The sequence below is a fragment of the Fundulus heteroclitus genome, chromosome 3 (assembly GCF_011125445.2).
Source record: "Fundulus heteroclitus isolate FHET01 chromosome 3, MU-UCD_Fhet_4.1, whole genome shotgun sequence".
In the NCBI taxonomy this organism is placed as follows: Eukaryota; Metazoa; Chordata; class Actinopteri; order Cyprinodontiformes; family Fundulidae; genus Fundulus; species Fundulus heteroclitus.
The window spans coordinates 21,822,511-21,849,444 of NC_046363.1; the positions used below are offsets into that span (position 1 = coordinate 21,822,511).

Here is a 26,934-nt window from a genome sequence, read left to right on the forward strand (position 1 = left end):
TGACGGCTGATGACCTGTACAGTGACGTCCGGGGGGGGAAGGAAGGGGGGGGGGGTTAGCATGTGTTAATGTAATGCTTGGTAAACACTTCTTTTTCCCTGACTCGTTACATCCTGCTGCGTTACAGATCTGTGAAAACCAATAATAAGAATCATAGGGTTAAAAACAGTCTTCTCTTTCCAAGTCCTAAAATAAGGGAAACATTTAAACTATAAACGAAAAGTTCGATTCGCAAACTGATTTAAAAGCCCCGTGATCCACGCTAAATAATAATGTTTAGACATCACCACCGAGCGGATCTCTTGAGTTAACGAAAGCAAAGAAGTCAGAAGAGCTCTACAGAGAGGAGCCGTACACCACTACATGCACAAAGAGAGTTTAAAGTGATTCTTTTTCAGCCGGCGGCGGCGGCGGCGGCGGGCTGGATCGGCCTCCCCCCCCCCCCCCTCCCTCCGCCGCTTCAGTCGAAGTTGAGCGTGTGGCCGTCGAAGTGAGTGAGCACGTGGTTCTCGAACACCTTCTGGTCGCAGTCCAGCGGGAACTGCTCGCTGCACATGGGGCAGATCTTCCAGTGGCTCTCGACGTGCTCCTCGAACTTGCTCTGGTCGTAGTTGGGCGGGAAGATGACCTCGCAGAGCGGACACCGCTTCATGTCCATGCTGCGCGGGAAGAAGAGAGCGGCACCCGTGTTAACAGCCGCCGAGCAGCGGTGGGAACAAACCAGGAGCGCTGGCTAATGAAGACCGTCTGTTTGATGCTAAGTGGGTGGCCTGCTCGTCAAACACGCTAACACAAAGGGGGGGGGGGGGGGGGGTGTTACTGATTGCTCAAGCCGAGCAAAGCTGAGGCGTTGCTTTGTTACCTGGAGTCGAAGCAGAAAGGGGTTTGTCCGTCGTTGACGAACGCGCTGCGCGTCTCTGTTCCCAGGGGCTGTTCGTCGCTGTTGACCTTGGAGGGGAAAACAAGCAAGCAGCACAACAATCAGAAAACAAAAAAATAACCTCCTGGATGCCACGGTCACTTTAAAAAAAAAAAAGAGCCGACGCCTCCTGTCACGTTGCACTGCAAAATCAGAGCTAAAAATAAGTAAATTTTTCTGAAAATGAGTGTATCTGTCCTTGATTTGAGCAGGTAAATAAGGTGATCTGCCAATAGAATAAGATTTTTGCACTTAAAATAGGAACAACTCATCTCTATCATCTTATTTCAAGTGCAGGATGTCTAATTATCCTAATTTAGGGGTCAAAATACTCATTCCATTGGCAGATGATCTTATTTACCTGCTCAAATCAAGGACAAAAACGCTATGTTTAAGAACATTTTGCTTATTTTTAGATCCGTTTTTGCAGTGATGCAGCCACAAACGTTAACGCGTTTTGACTGGATGTCATGCGAGAGAGCAACACGCGCGGGCTGTTCCAGCCACCTTCTCCATGTGAACGTAGGGGAACGTCTCTGCCAGCTTTGCACAGAGAGAGACATAGAGAGAGACAGAGCAGCGCTGCTACAGAAAACATCAGCAACATCATGACAACCTGATTTAAACTGAACCGGTGTCTTTTTGCTTTAGGCTCAGAGCAAACACACAGCAGAGAGTGGCTGCTTGGTTTATCCAACCACTGGAAAAAAAATTAAATAAAAGTCAATCTTTTCTCAACGAGGTGTCACTGAAGAGTTGACTGTTGCTGATTTGGCAGGAAAACATCTTACTGACTAGACCACCTAACCACCTGTTTACCTTCTCAAATATTTAGTGCTGAATTAAGTGTCACCAACTATGTCACAGGTATCTGCAGCCTGAATGCATGACGCTTATCTACCCAGGTAGCGTTTATTGCGGTCCAAGCACTTCCTCGCGATAGGCCTGCTGCGTACATTGATATTGACGATGAATGTGCAACATTGTGCTGCGCTTATCTAGACAGAATTTCCTCTTTGCATCAGCATCCGCTCAGAGCCCATTATTTCTCAGGTTTTGCCAAACAAATTTCGGTCGGGACGATGACTTCGCTTCGGTTACAGCTCTGGCTGTACGTTGAGGGTCGTCCCGCTAAGAGGAGGACTTTGATCTCTGATTTTAGCTCCGTCCATCTTCTTTGTCCCTGCAGCACGGCGTGGTCCTCTGGGTGACCACACCGTCAAATACGGTACAGAACATTTTTTCTTCCTCTTTTAGTCATGAATCACTTTGTCTCGGTTTATTCCATAAAACTGATGTTTGTGGTTGTAATGCGACAAAAACGTGGAAAAGGGTTCGGGATTCCTTTTCGTGAGAAACGGACAAAAACAACGGGGAATGTAAACCGAGTCGTGTTTTTAAAAAGGTGAAGTGGACGCTCGGAGGAGGCGCTTACGTTGTTGTTCTCCTCGGCCTCCTCGTGTCCTTCTGGCCGGCTGAGGTTGCGGGCGGGTTGGATGCAGACCACGTTGCTGTCCCAGGAGGGCGGGCCCACGGGGGGCAGCTTGAGAGGCTGATTATCCGAGAACTCCTCCTCCGTCTCGTCTGCAGAGACGTAATTCAACGATGGTCAAAATAATTCTCCCTTTTTATTCTATTATTGCTTTTTTTTTTCTTTTTTTTTTAAACACTTATTCACCTTTTGAGTCTGAGATGGAGTACGGGTTCCCGAAGTGGAGCTTGCTTGGGCTCTGGGAGACCAGCAGGGGGGTGGGGGTATCGGGGGCGTAAGGGACAGGGTACTGGAGTATTAAAGGCACGCTGGTCTGGAGGTTCTCCAAACTGCTCTTCTCACTGGCACCCTGGTCGCCCTTCTTACCGCTACTCTTCTGAATCTCCTGGGGAACACAAGACGAGGATTCAAAAGATGTTTGCGCCAAAACTTTGCGCAGCACTTTGAATCGTCTGGTTACTGAAAAGTGCTCTTCGAATAAACTGTCTAAAAAAAAAATAAAAAAAAAATAAAAAAATAAATAAATATATATATATATATATAAATTATATATATATATATATATATATATATATATATATATATATATATATATATATATATATATATATATATATATATATATATATATAGCACTGTCATTTTTTTTCTACCCACAAGCTGCAAATCCTCTCTGGAAATACAGACTGCTGGTGTGTGAGGCACCTTTTGCTCACACAACCTGCTCAGTTAGCAGCTTAATTGAAAAGAAAGCCAATTTCAAATGAATGGAAGCGTTTCATGTTTGATGACGTCGGGCTAATTGAAAGTCTGAGGGGTGATTCCGCCCCTTTGAACCGTGTTCAGCGTTAGCATCAAGCATCGCATTAGGCCTGCGAGGACCTTAGTGCGGAGCAGAGCGAAGAAACATTTAATCTGCATCTACAATTAGTGGCCTTTTAAAGCCAGACTGTATGGCAGGGATATGGTGCATTTTAAGGAATGTCTGCAGTCTGTAAAGGAGAAAAATGAAAGCCGTTACTAACCCCCTCCAGTTTCTCCTTCTCCTTCATGACGAGTGTGAACGTGTCCCTCAGCTCCTTCAGCTCCCGGCCCTTCTCAGCTACTTGACTCTGGAGTAAACAGACACAAAAAAACCAGGGGAATAAAAAGCCGTACCTCTTTCTCCTGCGCTTAATGCGCTCCTCGCTGAAATACGGCCCGAGCCGGCCGTGTGACGCTGATTGATCGCGAGCATAAACGGCTTCCTGATTTATGCCCGATACTCCTCGGAGCAAAACAACCTGTTTGAATTCTCCCCGAGACGCCGAGCAAACGTCCGCCTGACCCGAGCCAAGCGCAGGCATTAGCAGCGCCACTAGAAAAGGATTCCTCCGAGCCGGGGGCCTCGCTCGTCTCCAGGGCCTGACATAAACAGCAGTAAAATGCCGCGTCTCGCAGACAGGCCCCGCTCGTAAAAAAAAAAAAAAACAGCGCTGTCAGAGCGACGGCGTTGGAGGGGGACAGAGAGCTTCAAAGTCTGGATCCTTGAGCTAGAGCAGTCCGCGCACGGCGGTAAAAGCAAGAGTCTGAAGGAAGGAGCGCTTTTTTTTTAAGGCTGCGGCCCGACGCCGGCTGTCTGACCTTGTAGCGGTCCTCTGCGGCAGCCAGGTGCAGCTTCAGGCTCTCGTTGGTCTTCAGCTGCTCCTTCAGTTTCAGCTCCGTCTTGGCCAGCTCGTCGGCCAGCGTGCTGCTGCGCTCCTTTTCTTCCTAAAGGAGAGAAAACAGACACCGATGGCCCCCCCCGCTTTCAGAACACGTCGTCCTCCTTCAGAACCACAGAGGGCTACGATGTGCTTGTACAGGAAAAAAAAAAAAAAAAGTAGGACATTTCTCACCATCAGCATCTGCCTGCATTTCCTGTATCTGTCATTTCTGTCTGTGGCCTCCCTGCTGATGCCTTTGAGCTTCTCCTGGATGATGGCCTCCAACATGGGATCGGCAGAACCGGGGCTGCCTGCGGAGAGACGGGCGAGACCTGCTGATCTCCAACTCCTCAGAGTTTAAATCGTGACGACCGACAGCGCGATGGAGAGACTCAGCTCACGACCAGACAGGACGGAAATACCTGGCACTGATGTGTCTGGACTCCCTGATGCAGGGACTGCGGCGGCCTCCTGTGCTGTGCTTTTCTTCACCTCCTATGAAAAAAAAAAATAACATCCTTTTAGACATCAGACAAATTCAGAGCTCTTCGTGTGCTTTCTGCAAGAACAACGAATGTTTAATAATGATCTCAGCGTAAACTCTAAGGCGGGTTCTGCTCTCCCGGGTGACGTACGCCGGCTGGAGCCTTACCCCCTGCTGCTCAGACAGCTTGAACACTTGTTTCTGCAGGCGCTGGCATTCCTTGTACTTCTCCTTGTAGTGATCTGCGGCCATGAGCAGCCGCAGCTTCAGGTCCTCCACCTCCCTCTGCAGCTCGGCCACGACGGCCGGGTCCGTGCACGCCTCCTCCTCTGATTTGGTCTGTTTTTTAACAAAAGACCAAGAGAAGAGAAACGGCGATGATGGAATGAAAGCATCATGAAAAAATAGTCTCCATGACAATAAAGTTTACTTAAAAATCTAACCACGTATAAAAGGATTCGCTATTCAGGACTAGCGATTTGAGAGATTTGAGCTGGGCGTGTGACGACGTCACGATTACTGTGAGCAAGGTGACAACGGTTATCAGTATATCATTATAGTTTGGGTAGAATGGGTTAAAATATGCGAAAAGTGTCATTTGATTCATGAAAAGTGAAGCCAAAGGCATAATTGTAATTATTAAAATCAGCATTATAATGGTTAATAGTAGTCGTATTATTTATTGCCACCAATTTGGTAACAGTACTTTATTAAAGGACACAATGGAGAAATTACCCACAATGCACCCAATACCCAGCCAGAAAAAAAATACAATAAGCAATTTTCTTGAGATCTACTGAGCCCCCCAGGGGACATGGGAATTTTTATTTTATTTTACATTCCCTCTCAAAATGTTTTGCGTTCTCTCGCAATAACCTAGTAGACAGTTCATGCGGCGTACTGAACACTGAAAGTCTTTCTGCTACAATGTATGTTTTTATATGGTCTGTCCGTGAATATCAATATCTAGTTAGTGAAATATATGAAGCTTTATATCATTTTTTTTAGGATTGAAATACACCACAAAATGCAAAAGCAACGCAGGTTAAACACGGGCTTTCCATCTCTTTCCATCCCTTCTAACTTTGCTTCATGCTTGCTCAGTATGAGGGATTGCAGCAAAGCCATGTACAATGCAGACGACTCTCCCTGCAGCTCTACGGTTCCCCAGGAGTGAATGCTGCTTGTCGGGACTTTGATGCAATCAACTGGTTTCCTTATATAGGACATTTTTGACCAATCTGTATAATCTGACCCAATCTGTATAATATGATTGAACTTGACTTTGTAAAGTGCCTTGAGATGACATATTTCATGATTTGGCGCTATATAAATAAAATTAAATTGAATTGAATTCTAAGACAAACATGAACTTTACGCAAGAAGTGAATAAAAAAAATACATTCAAGCTATTTGGACTATTTTTGAGTTATTTTCACTGGGTAATAAAAACATCAGACATTTTTGATTGTGTCCGTCTTTGTGTCGGTGGTTTGGCTCATAAAGGGCCGTTTTCATGCGCCGTCCCATCTCAACCTTACACAAACAAACATGAATGTTAATACATCGATTTTCAATCAGTTTTCTGCATCAAAGAGTTAAGAATACAAAAACACGTTTTCAACGAGGCTCTTTAAAGGTTATTAGCAGTTTTAAATTGAACCTTATATTGTAGCAGAAAGACTTTTAATAGTCAATATGCATCATGAACTGTCTACAAGGTTATTCCAAGGGAACGCAAACTGATTGCGTGGGAATGCAATGCAAACAAAAATATAATTAAAACAAAAATCAATCAAAATCCCATGTCCCCTAGGGGGCTCCGTAAGAATCTGTTTGATTTCAGAGCATAGACTTTTTTTTTTTTTGCTTTAGGCTCTTATTGTGAAGGTTTACAGGACGTTACTTCTCGGTTGATCTCATGTTGAACTGACTGATGTTTACTTGCTTTGCTCTGATCAATAGGTCAAACACTGAAAAACCTGCATTTTTCTTCTCCTAGCCATCAAATGTATCAAATTGAAGAAGTCCGTTTCAGCCTGTAAACCCGTCAACAGACGCCATTTAAAGGCATACTATGCAACATTTTTCAGTTAATTAATGTGTTCCATACCATTTTGGATGATTAAATGAGTCATTTCAGGTCGAACAAAGGTTTTCTCGGCCGCCCTGGTGGTCTGTGGGGGAAATACCGCACTTGCAAGAGCAAGAGCTCACGGCCCGCACCCACAGAAGTCTTGCTTTACGGGGAGAACTCCATGTGTTTTTGCCCTGCCATTCACTATATGCACGCGCGAAAGCAACAACATAAACATGCAAGCATATCGAGTTTTATTTTTATTATTATTATTATTATTATTATTTTTTTTTTTTTTATGTTGGCGAGACGCTACCGCGGCAGCCGCGGCGAGGCGGCGGCGGCGGCCGCGGCTTGGCGAGGCGGTGGCGGTAGCGTCTCGCCAACATAAAAAAAAAAAAATAATAATAATAATAATAATAATAATAAAACGGACGAGGCGGCTGCGGCAGGGGCCGCGGCTTGGCGAGGCGGCGGCGGCGGCGGCAGCGGCGGCCGCCTCGCCAAGATAGCGCTGCGGGAAGCTTGATGTTCATACCTTCACTGTGTTAGTCATTGTTTGTACTGCCGTTTTTTCCACTTTTCGTTGCGTTCGCATGTCTGCTAAGCTCAAAACAACCGCGCCTGGCTTGTCGGAGAAACCAGAACAGCTGAGCATCATTACGACAGTGCACATTTACTTTCGCCCTCTGGGGGGAGCCTCGCTGGAAAATCAACCCCGGTTGCATAGTATACCTTTAATTTCATACGTTGTTTGAGTTGCAAACACAACAGAAAAACATTGGGGCCATCCGACTTTAATGTCTAAATTGTTGCGGTTTATGTTGTCATTTAAGTATTTTCAGCTGGATGCAAAGATCCTGCGGTATATTTGTGCCTCTTATGCTTTATAGGCCTTCGCAGAAAAAGATCTGAGCTCATGTGAATTGGTAGATCAGAGGAATTCAGGAGTCAATATTGGCCGGTAAAAGCCTAATGAGTGCATCTCTTTTCTAAACTCCTTTACTGCGTGAGAAAGATGAGCAAAAATGACTAAAAACTATAGCCTTTAACGCAGACGCTCATCCTCACCACTTCCTGTTTGGTGACGGCCTTCATCTGCTCCACCATGAGCTCCAGGCGGACGCACTGGGCCTGAGCTTCGGCCTTGGCCTGGCGAAGAGCGTCCGCCTCCACCTTCATGTGGTACAGGTCCGACATGGTGCGGTCTCGCGTGCTGGAGGCATCCCTCAGCTCGGCGGCCAGCAGAGTCAGCTGCTGCTGGTTGGCCTGGAGCTGCTCCTCTTTCTGCCGAAGCTGCTCCTTCAGAGCCTTCATGTCACCCTGTAAGACCCCAATCTTACCGTCACATCAGATGTCAAACACCTTGCGTAAGTGTTAAAATCGCTACATAATAGTTAAACATTGAAAGTGTTGTATTCTGACGCTGAGAACCAGAGACGGTAAAGTAGTCCCTACCAGAGGATAAACTTTGGCCAGGACCTCTTTGTACTGTTTCTCCTTTTCTGTCAGGCATGTCTGCAGGCGCCCCACCTCCTCTTTGAACTGGGCAATGGTGTTTTCCTTGTTTACGTCCACTGACTTCAGCATCTGCAGCTCCGCACTCAGCTTAGTGTTTTCCAGCTCCCGGTTCTTCAGGTGAATCTGATGAACAGAGAACATGACGAAATGGAACGCGTGCACACACACACGGGAAGCAATACAAATCTAACCTTATGCTTCATGCATAAAAAAAAAAAAAAACTTTAGAAGAGAATCCTGAAATAAAACCATGGGTTCCTTATAAACATTTTGAAAATTCAACACTGTACAAACTACAGACTGCAGTTTGTACAGTTTTCTAACAGGAGATATGAGAACAAAGCCTGGAACTAGTTCGGTTTTATAAATTGCATGTTTAGCACAATATCAAACACAACGCCTAAATAGGCGTCTGTGGCAGTGTGGAAAAGGTTTATTTTATCAGTTTCGTGAAATACGGATAGACTTGTGTTAGCTCATATGTATACGCGTAGGTACGTACGTATGAAGGCGTATAGGTATATGTATATATACAAGTATGTATATATGTTTAGATATATATATATAGATCACCATGAATGTAAATAAGACATCATATGCCCATTCCTATTTCTTTTGGTATTCTTTTGATCCATTGTATATATGAAGATTCACTGTATATAACTGAATGCACCTTCTTGTATTAGCCGATGTGGCAAGTGAATTTCTCCATTGTGAGATCAATAAAGCCTATCTTATCTTATCTTAGCTCCATTTTAAAATCTACTGATGCATTTAAACAAATTTGAACACCTTCAAAGAGTTCCTTTATCACCGTAAAGTCAAAGAGGCCAACAACTGTAGCCATACTGACTTTTTCCTTCCACTAAACTTTCCAGGAATATGCCTGCATAAAGGACTTTAAACTGCAACCTTTTTTGTCTCGCTGACCTTTCGTTGTTCACCTCCACTTTAGGAAACGCCAGCAGCCGCTCCCATTATTCTATTGGCAATAAAATAACATTTCGTTGTTAAAAGAAATGTTATTTTACTGCTTTAAATTTAACTCTGTATTTTTCAAGAAACAACATTTTGGGTTTCAATAGCTGGAAGCAATAATCATAAAAAAAAAGAAAGAAACCACTTGAAATAGCTATGATGAATCTATACTAGTTTCACTTTTTTGAATTGATTTACTGAAATAAACTAACTTTGATTAGTGGGTAACACTTTGCCTTGTAAAATCTTTTATTGTAGGCTAGGGTTCTTTAAAAGTACAACTTGTGATATTTCTGTTTGTTTGTTTTAATGCTTTGTTTGCTTGGCGTCTAAACCAGACCCCGGTTTAACGACCACTGTTCTAATTTAACAGGCCTGATCTGAGATGGCCCAGAGACCCAAAGAAAAACAAAAGACTGAACTGGGTCTTTTTTCTTTTTTTACTTTTAAACAAGTACCTATTTATCAGCGTGTTCTGTTAGACACTAACTTTAAATAAAACCCTGCTAAAAAGGCCTTTCGTGCCTTTAGCAACACGGACGTTTAGATTTTAGATAACGGAAGTAAAACTAAAAACTGGACACCCAGACTTTTTCATTTTCTATACTTATTCAGGCTTTTAAAGACCGCGCCAGATCGCTGCTAATAAATCAAATGTGGGGAGTCCTCGTTAGAAACGAAGACAGATTACGAGGTTTTTGAAAATTGTCCTCGGGCAGCATCCCCTGTGTGATGGTGCAAGTTAAATTAGATCTGGGCTTTTTGGGCTCCATTTCTGTGGCGGCCCTACTGTATGTGGCCCGCCCACTTCCTGTGCAGCGCCCACCACAACACAGGAACACACAAACAGCAGGCAGAACGAGGCGGGCCCCATTTAGACTCCACTGCTGCGCTACACAACATTAGTCAGGGAGCACAGAGTGGAAAAACAGGAAAGAATCGGAGAAAGTCGGAGCGTGAGTCTGGCGCGTCTAAAATAACGCGGTGAATGAGTCAGACGGTAAAGCCGTCAGGTTATTTTAACTAACCCGGATGGGCGACGCGGACACGTCTGGCTGCAGACGTGCTCCGGTTTATTTTCTGTAAACTGGGACATTGATATTCTTAAAGGCATAACTTCCAAAGCGTCACCTTGTAGAGCTCCTTCTCGTCTTTCTCGTTCTTCAGGTGACACTCAAGAGCCTCTTTCTCAACAGCCACTTTCTTCAAACGATCTTTAAGCCTTTAAAAACAAACAGCAGTTTAGTTACATGTTTATTACACGTTTATACACGATGACATCCTTTTTGTTGGTATATTCATCCCAAAAAAATAAAAATAAAAAATAATCAGGATTAGCCGGCAGCAAATCACCCGTCCAGCTCGGTTTCCTTTTGAAGGCCCTTCTGCGTGACTCCGATCAGATCCTCCTCCAGCTGCACGATCCTGGCCGTGGCCTCCTCGAGCCTCCTCTTGACCTCCTCCTTCTCCTCCTGGAGGGCCTGAGAGGAGTGCAGCCCCTCCTGGGAGACAAAGCGGCCAGTGAGAAGGAGGCTGGACACTTGGGAGCTTGTTGATTTATACGATGACTGATTAAAATTGCAATATATAAACTCTGATTTTTGCTTTTTTTTTGTGTGGCCAGAAGGTATTAGGAATCTGCGTGGGTTAAAATCTGAAATTACAGAGCAGTTTCTATTTCTATGTTTCACTTAAAATGTCTGGAAAAATGCATGTAAGTCATAAAAAAAAAAAAAAAAAATCTGCCTTTGAAGTCTAAATCATAAAGGAAATTACAGCTCCATGTCAAGATTCGAACTCTGAAGATGACATAAAAAAAAAAAAAGGCAAAGTCATTTTTTTTTTCTTTTTTACAATTTGCTTATGAGACGAGTTTTTGGAATCTTTATATTCACACCACATAAAAATTTCATATAAAAACGAAGCCGTAAAATTAACAACCACAAAATCTGTAATCATATTTACATCTGTAGAACCTTTAAAACCGGCGGATTTATGGCACACTGCGGCCCACTAGATTATTACTGACGATGCTCTTAAGACTTAATGCTACGCTATAAAAAGGCAGAATGACAACCTTGATAATGCAGGCATTTCTATTTGTCGGCGCGTGATTTACTATTCCAGAGTACTGCTGGTTCCAGTTACTCCGCGTGTCTGGGCTGCTTCGCTAGGGGGCGCTAGTAGGCTGTGGGGCCTTATATTGGAGGGGGGGAAAAAAAAGGTCAAAGACGAAAACGACCCTATTTTAGAATCTGCAGCTCATTATAGTAGAAGTCAGTGTTTTTTTTTTAAATGTATAAGATAATTAAAATGTCCTGCTGTATAGGGCGGCCGCTCACGATTAAACTCACTTGGATCTCTCTCCTCAGCTGGGCGCAGGTCTCCTTCTCTTGCTCAAACTCCTTCTGCAGTCCGTCTCTCTCGGCCTCCAGCTGCTCCTTCTCCTGCTGAATCAGCGCCATGTTTTTGAGGAGCTCGTCTTTCTCCCTCTGAGCTTCTTCCACTTTTTGCTGCCCACACAAGTAAAAAAAATTTGTTCTCACTGTTTTGCAGCTACAAAAAAAAAAAAAAACAAGAACAAAGGAGCAGTTTTAAGTGAACCGTACCTCGAGCAGGCCCGCCTTGGTGGTGACCACCAGCATGTCAGAGTTGCATTCATCCTCCACCGTCAACAGCTCGTCCTCTGAAGGGCTGTTTGCGCGGAACTGGAAAGGAGTGCTGGCCCCCCGGATCTCCCCTTTGTGGGTCACGTAACAAAACTGGTAGAACTCGCCGTCGTCGTTGGGCACGTAGTAACCTGGGGGAGAACAGCGTCCGGTCATTAACGCAGGGCGCAGAGGAAGTTATATTTACCTACAACCATCAAACCCGGTCCAGCTTGTAGCGAGCGGGCGCCGGCGTGGCGTTTTAGCTGTTTGCAGCACAAACCACACGTGTGAAGTTGTTACTTTGGACCCGAACGGCAAATTACGCCCGTGTTGTTCTCTTCGTTCCTAGTTGCCCACCGGGCTGCGTCCGGGTGTGTAAATGTGAACGCATCAGTGAGAGCGACTGGGTGGATGTGGCTGTAGTGTACAGCGCCTTGAGTGGTCAGTATGACTGGAAAAAGCGCCATATAAGTTCAGTCCGTTTACCATTTACTTAGAGCTGGGCGTTAAATCGATTTAATCAATTAATTCGAATTTACAATTCTTTAAGATTTCATTTTTGGAAAATGTGGATTTTATTTTGCCAATACACTCATTGGGTTTCCATGAAGAGAACAGCATGTGATGCTGAATATATGTTTAGGCAAATATATTGTCAAAATATTGTTAAGTGGAAACTTTTTTTTACCATAATACGAGGTACTTCATTTACTTATTTACTTCTTTTTTAAACTTAGTTTGAAGTTCACAAGTGCAGTGAAGCCTGCTCTTAGCTCAATGTGTAATACCACTAGCAGCAAATGTTTTGTTATATTTTCATTGTTTATAATGGCACGGCTGCCATCTTGTTTTACAAGCATGTTTCACAGCTTGTTTTTAGTTGCACTTTGAATTCAGGTCAACTCCCTGACGAAATGCTTGACATAAAAAGCAAGGTTTTAAAATAATTTCTTTTTATGAAACAAAAAGGAGGAAAAAAAAAAATCGATTAATCGGATTTGGTATGATAAAATCGGAGATTTATTTTTTAATCCATATCGCCCAGCCCTACATTTACTCCATATCTGTTGTAGAGGGTTGGATTCACGATAACAAATGTGTCAGCACCGATGGTAAAGACTAGTAAAAAAAAGTAAATAAAAATTCTCTGAATAAATTCATCTTTAAATGACATTTGCATCGTTTCACACAAACAAGAGAAAAAGTCCAACCTTTAATTTGTGTCCAACGGGGGAATGTTAAGAAATGACTGTCACGACATAAGAGAATAACTCTTTATTGCTGCACGTTGCTCGACCCACATTTTGAAAACAAAGAACCGTGTGCTGGTTCTGTGTCTTCGTAATCCGAGTGTTTAGATGGACGCTGCTCGGATTAATGATCGGCATAAACCACCCGGCTGAGTCGCAACACCGTTGAATTTCAGCTGACCTTAATCTGATCACAATATTCAAATTGCCATGTTCACATCATGGATTTTTTACTCTGTAATGATTACTTATGTCCATAGCTTTCGTCTAAAGCATTTCATACATCATGGGGGGCATGCAGGGAGAGGATTCCCTGACCGCTCTTCTTTAAACCGTCCCATGATCCTCCCAGAATCCGGGTCCTGATGCAATGCCGTCTGAAAAGGCTCCCAGAGGCGTAGGAACAGGAACCGGCCCGCAGCGTCGCGGATTTTTCCGCCAAACCTAACAGTGGGCAACGCATGAGGCGCTTTTCATCTTTCACTTCAAACCAAACCCATCTGGAGTGTTTGTTGCAGAAAAAGCTCCATCTTAAGCCTCTTTCTCAAATCACTTCCATCACAAGCCCTCAAAGGCCGTTCCATAAGTGGAAACAGCAAAATCTCACAGGACAAGGAGGCGCGGAGCGGCTGCCGCATCAACGTTACCGCCTCAAATAACATCTAAGAAACGTCTCTCCATACCATTCTTTTTACAGCAATAATGGCGGGCAAACTTTGTGGCGTGGTCCCGTTCTGGGCTGAGAAAACGACTCAAACTTAAATCACACGCGGCACCTTCCTGATCCGACGGCCGTCCGCTCGCACCAACCGTACACCGCCGCTCGCTTGGCGGGCCAGGGACGTTCTCTCCCCGTCGCCACACTGGTCCTTTCACAAGCTTCATGGAGCCGGTTGTGGTCCTAATCCCAGTAAGGATTAGAAAACTCTCCATATTTATGTTTGTGTTGGTAGGACAGGAAAGACAACTGGTTGGCATGCAGAAAGCAGCCAATGGCAATTATGAAGAGCATAAAGGCTTTAAAGATACGCTTCAACCTTGCTTGCTTGGGACTAAGATACATCTGCAGCGTCGGATGAATGTAAAAATAAAAAATAAATAAATACAGGCCTCTATTCTTCACTTTATTACAAAACCCAAACTACTGCCGTCTAGACGGCATCTGCCAATCTAAGACACGCCACCCTGAGATCCGTTTGACCCGTTCTTTTGAGGAACATCATCTCTTCTGCTAAACTGGTTCCATCGCCCTGCAGCCTCCAACGAGATGAGATTATATCTTTTATATCCAGATGGTCTATGCTGCGTTAGAGTTACACTTTCATGTAATTTAGTGGGTTATTTTTCAGCTGTTTATCTACAGCTGTTGAAAAACTGCGTCTGTGAGACATTGGGGATAAAGCTTTGATTCAGAGATGCCTTTTTGTAATTACTTTATGAAAAGAACAACATATGGAGATAAATATGGTATACCGGCATTCAGCCTAAAAACACAGATATTAATTTTGGCCCTCATCGTCCAGCCCCAGTTTTCAGCCCAGTGGCAAAAAAGGGACTGTGTAAAGTCATATTTATACTCCTGGAAAACAGAATTTTACCAATAACTAGTTAGATGTTCCTAAAAAACCCGGCACAACTTTAAAATGTCATTTATAAACCGAAGTGGGTAGTAACTGGGTTTACATTTACTCGAGTACAAATACTGATGTACCGCTTCTCTTACTTGAGTTTAATTTGTGGCTACTTACCCGCCTCTGAGTAAAAACACACAAAACGGCTCGCTAACATTTATTTTAAAGAGATTAGAAAGAGCAACATTTGAGCCGCTAGTTCTTTTGTGAAAAACAATGACTTCTTAAAGTGGGGAAAAAAAGCCAAATGTTCTACAGCAATAAAAGACAACTAGGCTTTTTTACACATCTTTATTAGGGGTGGGAACAGATTTTTCTGCATGTGTAGAGAAGTGCTCAGATAGAGCGGCCCCCTTTTCACTCCGCTGAATGAATCAGTCCCACGCTTCCATCATCCTCATTAAAACGTGTCAAAATTACTGAAACTACAGCAGGATCTTACCCTGAAAGACCACGACTCGGTTGACTGGCTTGCCTTCCACGTAGTTCTCAGGGAGAGGCGACCACAAGAATGTGTAATAATCCCTCGCCGTGCTCCAACCAACCTGTGACACATCGAATAAATCCGTTAAACCAGCCGCTCCGACCACATCAGTGCATCATAATGACAACGGAGAACCGACCGGGAGTTTTTTAGGTTTTTTTTTCTCCCCTCTCTCCACGTGAATCTACAGGCCCTTCCAAATTATCTCAAGCTGGTATGTTGAGGTAACAACGTTTTTTTTTTAATCTATGGTGCCGTGGCAGCTTGGAGCATGCCCACAAACCTGTTTGCCCTCAAAGAGGAAACGTTTCCATCCTCCAAGCACCTCCTGGTCACCGTGCGAGAGAGAGAGAGAAAAAAAAAAAAAAGCCCGGCCGAGGAAGTGCAGCAACAACTCACTTTTAACAGGAAGAGGGGAAAATAGGTGAAAATTTTATACACGGGGAAACTCGAAAATGAAAAAGCAAAATGTAATTAGATGCATTTTATGTGTTGTTAACTGGTGCCCGCTGGTGGGAGGGGATGGGGGGGGGGGGGGGGTGGGGGGAATACATCCACCACTTCAGACCCGGTGCCGTAAAACTGTCAAACCGAATCAGCGCCACGTCGAGCGGCCTGCTTTTAGGCACGCATCCGCGGCACATCAAGCGAAGCCCGACGGTCACAAAACACGGCACCGGGTCACGTGACGCCACGATCAACGACGTCGCCGGCTTTTGTGTTTAGCGATCCGCGCCTGGCCACAGCCTTCAGTGGAACTTTGCCTCTTCTCGGTGCGGGGAGGGGGGTGGGTGGGGGGGGGGGGGGGGGGTGCGTTTTCTCTGCTGTGTGCACGTGAGCCACAGATAGTAGGGCTAAAAACGCCCGACTGTTAGCCGTGCAGCAGCTCCAGCCTCCAGCAGTCAGGAACAGGAAGCAATTAAAACGTGTGCCTTGTTAGTGAGTGTCATTACTGAGCTGGCTAGCTCTTACCGGTCCACTCATTAGAGCTGCAGAGGTGTTGTTTGGAGTGGGGGGGGGGGGGGGGGGGGACTGAGAGGAACTCAGAGCATTCTGGGTGTGAGTATAAATAAGAAGGAGCAGAAACAGTTAGATTTGTCACTGAGGGCGAGTAAGTTTACCAACATATCAGCACTGTCTGCTTGGGGGGGGGAATAACAATGACTTCTTAAAGTGGCGTGGTCCACAAAGAATAAAAATGTGTGGGAATAACGCAGCAGGAGGTGATATACTGTCGATGCGCCAGTAAGGCCGTATACAACCAGCAGGGTTAATGAATCACAAAGAGGCTGCGCTTAGAGACAGTTTAATAGTAAAGCTGGCCTTGTTTTCTCTGACGCCTTTTTCCTGAACAACAGCGCTCTGTGAGCCGCAGCAGCACCGGCCTGTTGCAGCGCCGTCGACGTTTAAAGAGTCCAGAGTCTGTTCGGTCATTTACTTCGTTTGTTTTCACCCATTAAGACTGATTTCGACGGTGATCGCTGTTACAACACTGGACAGGTACATGAAACAGAAACAGCTGTAGAATATCATCAGGCTGCTGAAAAAAAACACGCACAACTCCTTTAAAGAAAACGGAAAAATTACCGACTCGGACTGACTATTCAACAAGAGTTCGTACTGCCGTTTGTACACCTGCACTGCAAAAACGGAACTAAAAATAAGTAGAATGTTCTTAAAATTAGTGTATTTGCCCTTGATTTCAGCAGGTAAATAAGATGATTTGCCAATGGAATTAGATTTTTGCACTTAAAATAGGAACAACTCATCTCAATCATCTTATTTCAAGTGCAGGATATCTAATTATCTTATTTTAGGGGTCAAAATACTCATTCCATTGGCAGATCATCTTATTTACCTGCTCAAATCATGGACAAATGCACTAATTTTAAGAACATTTTACTTATTTTTAGATCCATTTTTGCAGTGTGTATCTCTTTGGATGCAAACGAGAAAGCTCGCCACAGACAGATTGGTCTGTCGACAGTCACAGAAAGATTTAAATGAGTTACAATCCTCCGCCTGGCATCTTGAAACGACAACCGGCTTTAAAACAAAACCTGACGGTTAGAAGCTGCCCTGCACCCTATTCACAAACGGGTGATAAAAGACAAATCGATGTTTGTTTTTGGCAGGATGCAAAAGCTTGATGGGGGGGAAAAAATGCTGATTTGTCAGCAAGAACAAAAACATTTCATAGTTTCCTGCGACATTCTCATACTTTCAAGCAAATGTGCAACTTTGAGCATTGAATAAACGTAATAGGGTTGTTTGAAACTAAATTGACATATTGGAGGTTGTCGAAGGGGGATGGGAGGAGGGAAGATGATTCACATCACAACGGATTCACATCTGACCCGGCAACAGAAGTGGCTCCAGGGCCAAACTGTCATGTATACGGAAAATTAAAAGCACACCGCCTTTCTCAATCAGCTAATTCTACGTAGCCTGCTCGAGGTGTGCAACAACACAGTTTACGCTGCCCTCTGGTTAATCTGTGTAAATCAGTAAAAAAAAAAAAAAAAAAAAAACATCTTAAGGAGGACAGCTTGTATATGTCAATGACTTCAACTAACGTGCCAAAAGACCTAAACGCTGCGCTCAAACGTTTCTGGGAGGATCAAATTTCCCAAGTTACAAGTCGGAAAAGTCTACAGGAAGCCGCTTGCAGTAATATTCCGACATAAAGTTTCCCAAGTTTCTGACCGCTGCATGTGTAAAACAAAGTCATGGCTGCACAAATGACCCGTTCTTTCCTTTGGTTCCTCTCACAGCTGGCTTTAAAAATGCCACACACAGCCCTGAAACATGCTGCTGGGGTCTGGGCCTCCCTACGAAGGCTGCTACCCCCGCGTCCCTACCCTGGATAAGCAGAAGATGATGAGTGGATGCTGTTAGAGTTTGGGAAACGTACCGTATTATTCAGACTATAAGGTGCACTTAAAATCCTTAAATTATTTTTAAAAACTCATGGTGCGCCTTATGGTCCCAAAGATGCTGTGATTTTTGTGTTAGGCAGCAAACGCTAGTTCGCCTGATAACTGAGAAAACCTTTAGTTCACTGACTTGCAAATGAAACACGATGAAGTTGGGTGTGACATCGTCTCATGATCTCCGCTCAGCCCCCAGAGTTGAAGGGAAGCCACATTAAGCCGTCATGAGCGTCCACCATTAAGGCTTAAATACGCCGGATAAGGCTGGGATCCTTTACGACACATCAGTTTGAGTCAGACAGGAAGTAATACACGACGGCAAAATAAAACAGGCCCGCTGGGAGAAATTTCAAAGTAAAGTCTTTTACTCGCAGCAGAAACAGAATCCAACCTTGGTCTACAACAAGTTTTACCAGGAATTACTGCCATGCCGGTTTGTGGTTCTGCAGTCAGGATTCCTAGTGTATAACCTCGCGTGAACAGTCAATATCACGAGTCTGGTGATCTGTGGAGGGAACATCGGCTACGTTCACACTGCAGCCTGAAGTGACCCAATTCCGATTTTTTTTGCCCATATGCGACCTGTATCTTATCTTTTCATGACACTCTGAACGACACAGATCGGATTTTTTCAAATGCGACCCAGGCCGCTTGGATATGTGGTCCTGAGTCCGATACGTATCTGATCTTTTCAAATGCGACCTGTGTCTATACGGCCAGATCACATTCATCCGACCTACATGTCATTGATACTTGACAAACGTCACTAACGGTGGACCTGGCTATGCCAAAGAGGTTGGCTATTGTGTGTTTACAAACACCTGTTGCAAGTCCATTCAGCCCCACGGCAACGCATTTACTCACCGCTTTGGCCGAAGAGGTGTGTCTTTACGTGAGAGCGCTAAAGAGATCCGTTCAGACGCACATAAAGGTTGCCTTTTCGAAAATTACGAATGAAGTTCGTATCAGTAAAGCCGCTCACGTCGCTAAAATTTGGCTCTCTTCCTTTTCAATCTTCTTAAAAAGATTGCGTTGGTAATGTGCTGGCTCCGGTTGGAGAATAACGTAAAGAACGCAAGATACGCTACAGCATTACGATCCATGTTTACTTCCGCAAACACTGAGGACGCTTGCTACGTATGACGTCATCGCGTCATACTGAGGAAAATACTCGTAAAATAGGTTAGTAAAATGCATCACAATCTGAATTTGCAGTATGAGTTACAAGCTAGTCGATCCAATGCGAACACCTGACCAGCAGTAAAATGCGGAAAATTGTTTAAAAACAACAGATGCGGTCCCGCGCGCGACGACTTGACGCTTTCTAACATACTTAGCTTCGATCTGTGTTTCTTTCGTGTTACTTTACTCTCTGCAGTGATGAGCCGTTTAAAATGTTATGTACACAATAAACCAACTAAACAGCTTTTATTACGAGGGGGGGGGCTCCTTTAACAGACAAACACTTCAAACGACGAAAGAAGTCCAGCAGGAAGCAAACCAAACGGAGAGCTGTTAGCTTGAGCTTTCTGGCTTGTTGTCAACCTGTCTAAACCTTTTATCTCCTCCCTGGTAGATAAAAAAAAAAAAGCATGTTAGTGGAGAAGACGAACACTAAACTTCAGACAAAACTCAAATAAATTACAGCCACTGTCCTGGTTTTAATGCGTCTCTATAATGAGATCCATGTGGGACACTAAAGCTAGCGGCGGGGGCCAAGACGCCCCATTCGCCCGGACCGAGCTCCTCTTTCACGTAAACGTAGACGGCTGCACTCGCATCGTCTTCGCTTGTCTTCGGCCTGATAGATTACTTTGTTTCTGTGGAGATGGCCAACTCTTCTCTCGCTGCAGTGTAAAGCTTATGTCATCCTCTAAAAGGGCAACGCAAACTCTGTAAGCACGGAAAAATGTTTTCTCTCTCCAGGGGCGGCCAGAGCGAAATGACGTAATTCTTGCAGCTCGTTCTCGTTCTTCCCCTCTAGCGCCGTGTCCGAGAAATACGAAGACTACCAGGGTATGCACTGGCCTTCAGATGTGATTAGATGCCCGAGACGTCACACTTTAACAAAGAAAAACTGTGAAACTGTGATAATTACTTTAAAAAAAAGAAAAGAGTGAAGATGTTGCATCACCTTAAATATCCCGACCCAGTCCTTTGGATTTGGCTTGAGGAACTGCGTCAGGGTATAGTGACACTCGAGCGCAGCGTGGGGCAGGTAACTCTTCCCCACGTTCTGGAAGATGACGTGGGCAAAGTTTGATGTGTCCATGGTTCTGCTCAGTAGGGTCCCGTCCAGGAACAACGCCATAAAATCGTTCAGCAGTGGCTGCACAGGAGGAAGAAAACAGAAAGAAAGGGATCAACCAAGGGAGAAAACCACCGACGTCAGTGTCTACTAAGACCGTGGAGGAGGAAAAATGAAACCTAGAAGAGATTAAAAAAGGAATAAAGATGTGAGACACTAGTGGATTAAAGGAGTTGGTTGGGAAGTACAACGTGACAAATAATATCAAGAAAGTTATGAAAGTCGAAAGCACATTTCGTTAGAGTTACTGTTATTAGAAAAAGTTCCGTAAAACACAAAAAGCTTTTTTTAAATCGTGGCCGAGGCGGTTAGCCACTTTCACTTTGAACTGACCTTTGCAGCTTTCAGAGATACCAATAATCAGCCGAGGTCTGCTGACATATTGGATAACCCGGTTCATTTCGATCCGGTTTATGAGCCAAATATAGTCAAACAGCCGTCATAAAGTAACTACGAGCAGAACCTGTGCAAAAAAAAATGACTCACATCGAACCCATGTACATCACAGATGGGAGTATCTCAGGCCAGGGTTGTCAAAACAACACAGATACAACAAAAATCAACTATTCAACAGTATTTATTTGTGCTAATATTGATATAAAGTGACCCATTCTCACTTGGCCAAATTGTCGGACTTCTTCCGACCGCAGCGCTGAAACGCCAAAGGCACTCAGCCACTACCCTCCCTGCACCCAACAATGATCTGCAGCTGGAAGTTTAAACATGCCGACTAGGGCCAGAAATACACACGCAGGCCTCTTTATCGACAAGACAAAGGTGTTGTTCAGAAGAACTTTGCCTATGCAAAAGATACTAAAAGTAACCAATTCTAAAGAAACTAAATAACTGCATGACTGAATCAAACTTACATCCTACCATAAAGGGCTTTAACACCAACACTGTGTGTTACTTGGTCTCCTCTTCTGCTGCTAAACAAGGAAATGACACTTAAATGCTATATTTCTCAAAATGAGCACTGAATTGTCTCATCCTTATTGGTTTTTACTTAATTGTTTTTTTATTTAAATTTAATTTAAAAAACTATTTTTTTCTGTTAGCAGAAATAAGCCTGTGCCTTTTAAACAAAATGTTGTCACAGGGTTGAGTATTTTTCTTAGCATCGTGACAGCCCTAAGTCACACACACTTTTTTACTAAGATGAACAAATTTTTTTGTGAGCCGACTTGGAAAGTTACAGAAAAAATTCAGTTGTATTAGTCTTTGTTTTAAATGACAAAAAACTATGTTCTCCTATACCTTATAGCTAAAAAATGACTATTTCATCCTTTTTTTTTTTTACTTACAAACTTTGCCTCCTCAGCCCCTGATTCCTAGCTAACTTCAGCAGCTGCGTGCGCCAAGTACTTTCAGCTTGTATGCGAATTAAATGTTTTCACACTGGATATTAAAAAATGCAGTGACATGCACTAACATCTGACTTTTTCACTGCAGGGAGAAGAGGTACAAATGGCATAAAGCGCCGTGTCAGATGACTATGACGCAGCGTTATGCATTGGCTTCTATTCTGATACGGTGAAATATGAGAAATCTGAATGTGAGCCAGTCTGCCGTGGTCCAATCAAAGGCTAACTGATCATATTTAAGAGTTCTTAATCTCACTGAAATAACCGAATGTCACCCCTTCCTAATGGCACGAGTTTAAAGGAGGATACCACAAAGAAACTAGCAGAGATAAGTTTCTATTCTGATGAAAGTTTTGCTTAGGCAACAGACTAAGCAATATACTGCCTGAACTCTGCTTGTTTTAAAACCATGGTTTGGATGTGGCAATATCTAATCAGGTGTATTTAGTGAAAGGTGTGGCTTAGGGGCATTTCCACTTGTTGTTCTGCTATCACAGTATTCATCCACTTTAAAGCCCCAGCGATACACATTGAATTCAGTGTATAAATTAACATCTCGTTAAAGAATCGGCCGATCTGTCCACTCTGGCTACAGACAGGCTAGAGGTTTCCGTCCCTACTGGAGGGGTTGTCTTTATGTGGGCCTGTGTTCATGTTGGGAATTTCATATTGACTGCATTCAATGATTTCAGACAAAGGAAGTTATTGTACCTGTACATGTCTGGGTTCACTAAATTTCGCAATGGAAAATTAAATGTTCTCTTATCTTGCAATAAATGTTCATTTAATGGGTAAGACTCTCAAACCTAGCTCAGAACAATTTCAGAAACCATGCATTGCAGGGAATATTGGAATTAAAAATGATGAGAATAACCCCCCCCCCCCCCCCCCAATCTCCTCTAACTCTCCATGATCTTTGGCATCTGAACAGCCACAGAAATTAAATTAGATTAGATTAGATTCAACTTTATTGTCATTACACAGGTGCAGGTACAAGGCAATGAAATGCAGTTTAGATCTAACCAAAAGTGCAATAGCAGCAAGTGCAGGTAAAACAATGGTTCCATACGTACAGGACATGGGTTTTTACTGAATAAATATTGAGATGAATACTATTATAAACAGAATTTTACTGATAGATTTGTCCTATGAGTATAATATATAGATAACTAGTATTGTGAACTAAATTTACGGCTGGATATGTACCGAATATAATATACAGGTGGATATTACTATAAATAGAATTTTACGGATATGTACAATAGCGTAATATACAGATGATTGTTATTATAACAGAGTTTACATGTACTATGAATATATGTACAGATGGCTATCACTATAGGCAGAATTGTGAGCATGATATACAGGTAGCTATTACTATAAAATTAATAAATAAAGTTTGGACAGAAGCTATTTAAGGGAAATACGACTGGTGTGGGCATTAAAGGGAGTTAAACGTCCATTTAAATGGCCAAATGTATTGCAGAAAGCATCACACTCGAAACATCCTATCAAATGCTGCTATTGAGCCCACTGATACTGCAATGACAATTGCAACAAATTTGCCTATTAAGCAAATACTACACACACTTTTCAGGAGATATCTAGTACACTACTGGTGTTTTTTTTTTAAGCATTAAGCTAATTTTGCAGAATTTGAAGAACACTGTTTTTTTAATCAACACAAGTACAATGACATATGGTCTACATGTGTTTAGTCCTGATAAGTAAAAACAAAGCTGAATAAATTGTGCATTTTAAAATCCTTATTTGATATCTTCAGTTCAAAAGTGCACATTTTTCACTGAATGTTGTCCATGAGGAACGATCCATTAGGTTTCTGCTTAATTTGCACTGTAAAAGGAATTGTTATGTATATTCAGACTAGGCTGAAAAAGTTTTATGTCAGGCATTAACAAATTACATGAGATAGCCAACAACCTTTCCTTGACAATAAAAACTAGTCTGTTTTTAATCGGTCTCTAGAGGTTTTTGCAGTCGTTTTGTTATTAACTGTGCTTATTTTAAATTTGACTTTGTTGTGGTCCTGCTCATTTCTGACCCTTCTCTGTGTCCTTGCGTTTCTATAGTTGGCCCCTTTCATCGGTTGAATATATAAATAGAAGTGTCAGCAGTAAGAAGCCAAGGATCCAAGGCCTTGGTGCGACAGTAAAACCCACCGAGGAATCAGCAAATGAACTTAACACTTGTACTTTAAATGTATTTATTCCTACTTGGTGTACAGTTAATTATATTCGCCATAATCCGAATTAGTTTGTTAAGGTATCACAAAGAAAGTCGCCTAATAAAACAGTTTTAAACGTAAGCTGGATTTGTTCAAGTCTGCCATAAAAAACAACACGTAGCGAAAGTTCTTAGTCGGGGGGGGAGTTTCCATCTGGGCCTGAGTCTGGTATTTTATGTCGGCGTAGTTTGGCCTGGGACGGAGAATTGTCGAAAATATATCATTACGAGTAATCACGTTATTTTGTAACATTAAAATAAACATGATATAATGTGTAAAAATACGGATGAAAATGACAGAGGGTACGTTTTGGACGAGGCCTACAAGAAAACAGTTTTTCTCTGGCTAGCTTAGCAAAGCAGCTAGCTAGCAGCCTGCTAGCCATGGCGACATACTTAAAGAAACACGTTGACCCTCGATTAAAAGGCACGCCGTGTTTAACTTCTCTGGGGGAAAAGATTAAGCTAACGTGTTGACATTCGTCGCATTGTGTTGTATAACGCCCCTGAGAAATACAAAAAGCAGACACTTCAACAAAAAACAGCAAAGCTATCAGCTGACGACAAGGTTACAGCTAATGTAAACAGATAGCAACTTTTTTCGCCAAGCCAAGTTTCTACACGCAGTTCGAAAAGCTGCCAAAGTTAACCGTCGTATTCTTATAGTAATTATAAAACACAAATTAAACATACCTTGTGGACATCTCAAACATCAGCTAACATCCAACTGTATCATAGAAATACTGTTGACGCAGTTCAGGGCTTTCCCGAGTCTTCTTCCTGGAATAATAACAACATGACGTCATTTCCTGGTTGAGAGAAAACGCATTACACATCCGATCTGCATACAATTTGACTGTTATAGAAGATAGTATTTGTTTGAAGCATAGTTTTACACTATATGATCTTTGTCTTTACAACTGAGCGTTCATTCTTTTCAGAAATATCGTTTTCCCTGGATTTCTAAGTAATCTCATGTTAAATGTAGGTTGTCAATGCACGCAAAAGCTAATTGAGATAGTCCATCTCTCTTTGTTACTTACACCTAATTAAGGTATATTGTCTCTGTGGTTACGATCTTTGTATCTATATGTCAGACACCTTTAAAGAAACCTTGCTCGGTATGGATTCAATAAATCAACTTCAAGGTCAGTCAAAGTGCCAATGTAATTTTGAATAAAATAGAATCAAAAAGCTTTTTGTCATTATGTGTTACCACCATCATGAAATATTTGAAGAGGCAGTCACCAGCCCAGAATACACATAATTACACATAACTCGCAGACATTACAAGTCATAATCTTTCCTTTTTTTTCAAGAAAGAGTTGATTGCACTGCTCAACATCAACACTCCCTGAAGGGCTTAAAGGTGCATATAGTCCCTAGCATGAGAGAAAGTCAAATAGCAGACTGCAATACTGAGCAGTACATCTAGTTGCAGAATCGTGAAATGTGCATGGATGTCTAAACAAACATTGCCTGATAGATTGAACAGTGTGAATACAAATTTGCAAGTGAGAGACAGTAAGAATGATTTTCATCAGGTCAGAAAGCTGTGAAACCAGTAATGTTTGTAACACATAACAGATTATGAACTGGGCAGGGGGCGATAGCCCTTACAGTTTTGGGAAAAAAGCTGTTTTTAAGTCGGTTAGTTTTTGATTGAATGTTCCTGAATGGTTTCCTTAATGGAAGTGGGATAAACAGTGCATTGCCCAGGTGGGGGGGATTTGTGCCAATACATCTGGCCCTTTTCTAGACTCGTGCAGCATAGACTGTGTCTAGGTCATGTAGACGGCACCCCACAATGTTCCCCATCCTTGCAAAAAATCCTTCCTGTGCTGCAATGTGCAGCTCCCATACCACACTGTCACACTGAGATACAACATGCCTTCTATTGTAGCTCTGTAAAAGTTTTTAAACAGCTTAGTGGAGCATCCAGTCTGTTACAGTTTCCTGAGGGAAACAAAAGCCATTGCTGAGCTTTCTTTACCAGGTGGGAGGTGTTCACAGTCCATGAGAGGTCAGAGGAGATGGGAATGCCTGGGAACTTTATGCTGTTCACCACCTCTCCCTGTTTGCAGAGAGGAGTGTGTTCAGTCTTCCTGGACCTCCTGTAGTCCATTATAACCTCCTTAGTCTTACTGGGGTTCAGGATGAGGTTGTTGCTGGTGCAGCACTGTGGCTCCATCCGAATACTTCTGTTGGGTAAGAACTCTTCAGCTAAAGCGGAAGTGTGTCAGCGGTCACCATGACAAGTGCTGTCTGAATAGTGCAGTCAGTAGGGAAGGAGGGAGGAAAAGGTGCTTGCATGCTTCCTCTCACAGCTGCTTTGGCATAGGAACCTTGGGATGTCCCTTACTGGTGCGAAGGACCTACAAGGAATCCCACAATCTTTTATGTGACATCATGTAGAAGCACAGCCCACCTCATGGAAATTAACGAAAATACCCAGAGAGAAGAGAGCGCACGCTTTGTAATTCATTTTTGGAAGGCTGTAGGCCCAGATTTGACTCGCATCATGGTCTTTTTTCCGAAGTTTGAAGATGTTTCGCTTCCTATCCCCGAAGCTTTCTCAATTCAAAAAGTCTGGAGTATTGTGGAGTTGCAAGCTTTATACTACTGCCCAACAAAGGCCTTGTAATGGCTTAGATAACATGCAAATTGAACTGAAACAGGTCCAACTCCTTGGACCACTCCCTAATGGGGAGTCGTTAAAGTCATTGTATGCCTGCAGATTGAACCAAAAGTGGTCCAATCCTCTGCCACAGGGAGTCGTTAGGGTTGTTATTGGCCTGTTTTACAGGAACTATGTTTTGATCACCCGTATGAGGATGAGGATTGAGGTGATGATTGGCCGGAATTAACCCTATAGCTGTATTATAAATTTTTGAGAGTTGGAACCTAAGGCCT

The 26,934-nt window shown here is 43.1% G+C and overlaps 1 protein-coding gene across 1 annotated transcript; it reads right to left on the reverse strand.

The window, feature by feature from the left end:
* Positions 1-91: 91 nt before the first annotated feature.
* tax1bp1b (Tax1 (human T-cell leukemia virus type I) binding protein 1b) lies at positions 92-24,833 on the reverse strand. Its single transcript, XM_036132802.1, has 18 exons — positions 24,715-24,833; positions 20,240-20,434; positions 15,131-15,233; positions 11,766-11,956; positions 11,511-11,669; positions 10,510-10,658; positions 10,288-10,378; positions 8,116-8,301; positions 7,729-7,980; positions 4,749-4,919; positions 4,519-4,591; positions 4,289-4,407; positions 4,035-4,160; positions 3,437-3,523; positions 2,598-2,796; positions 2,355-2,503; positions 863-948; positions 92-659 (listed from the first exon to the last, which is right to left on the reverse strand). Exons 2-18 carry the CDS (start codon positions 20,414-20,416, stop codon positions 461-463), a joined length of 2,517 nt encoding a protein of 838 aa, XP_035988695.1. The 5' UTR covers positions 20,417-20,434; positions 24,715-24,833; the 3' UTR covers positions 92-460.
* Positions 24,834-26,934: the final 2,101 nt, after the last annotated feature.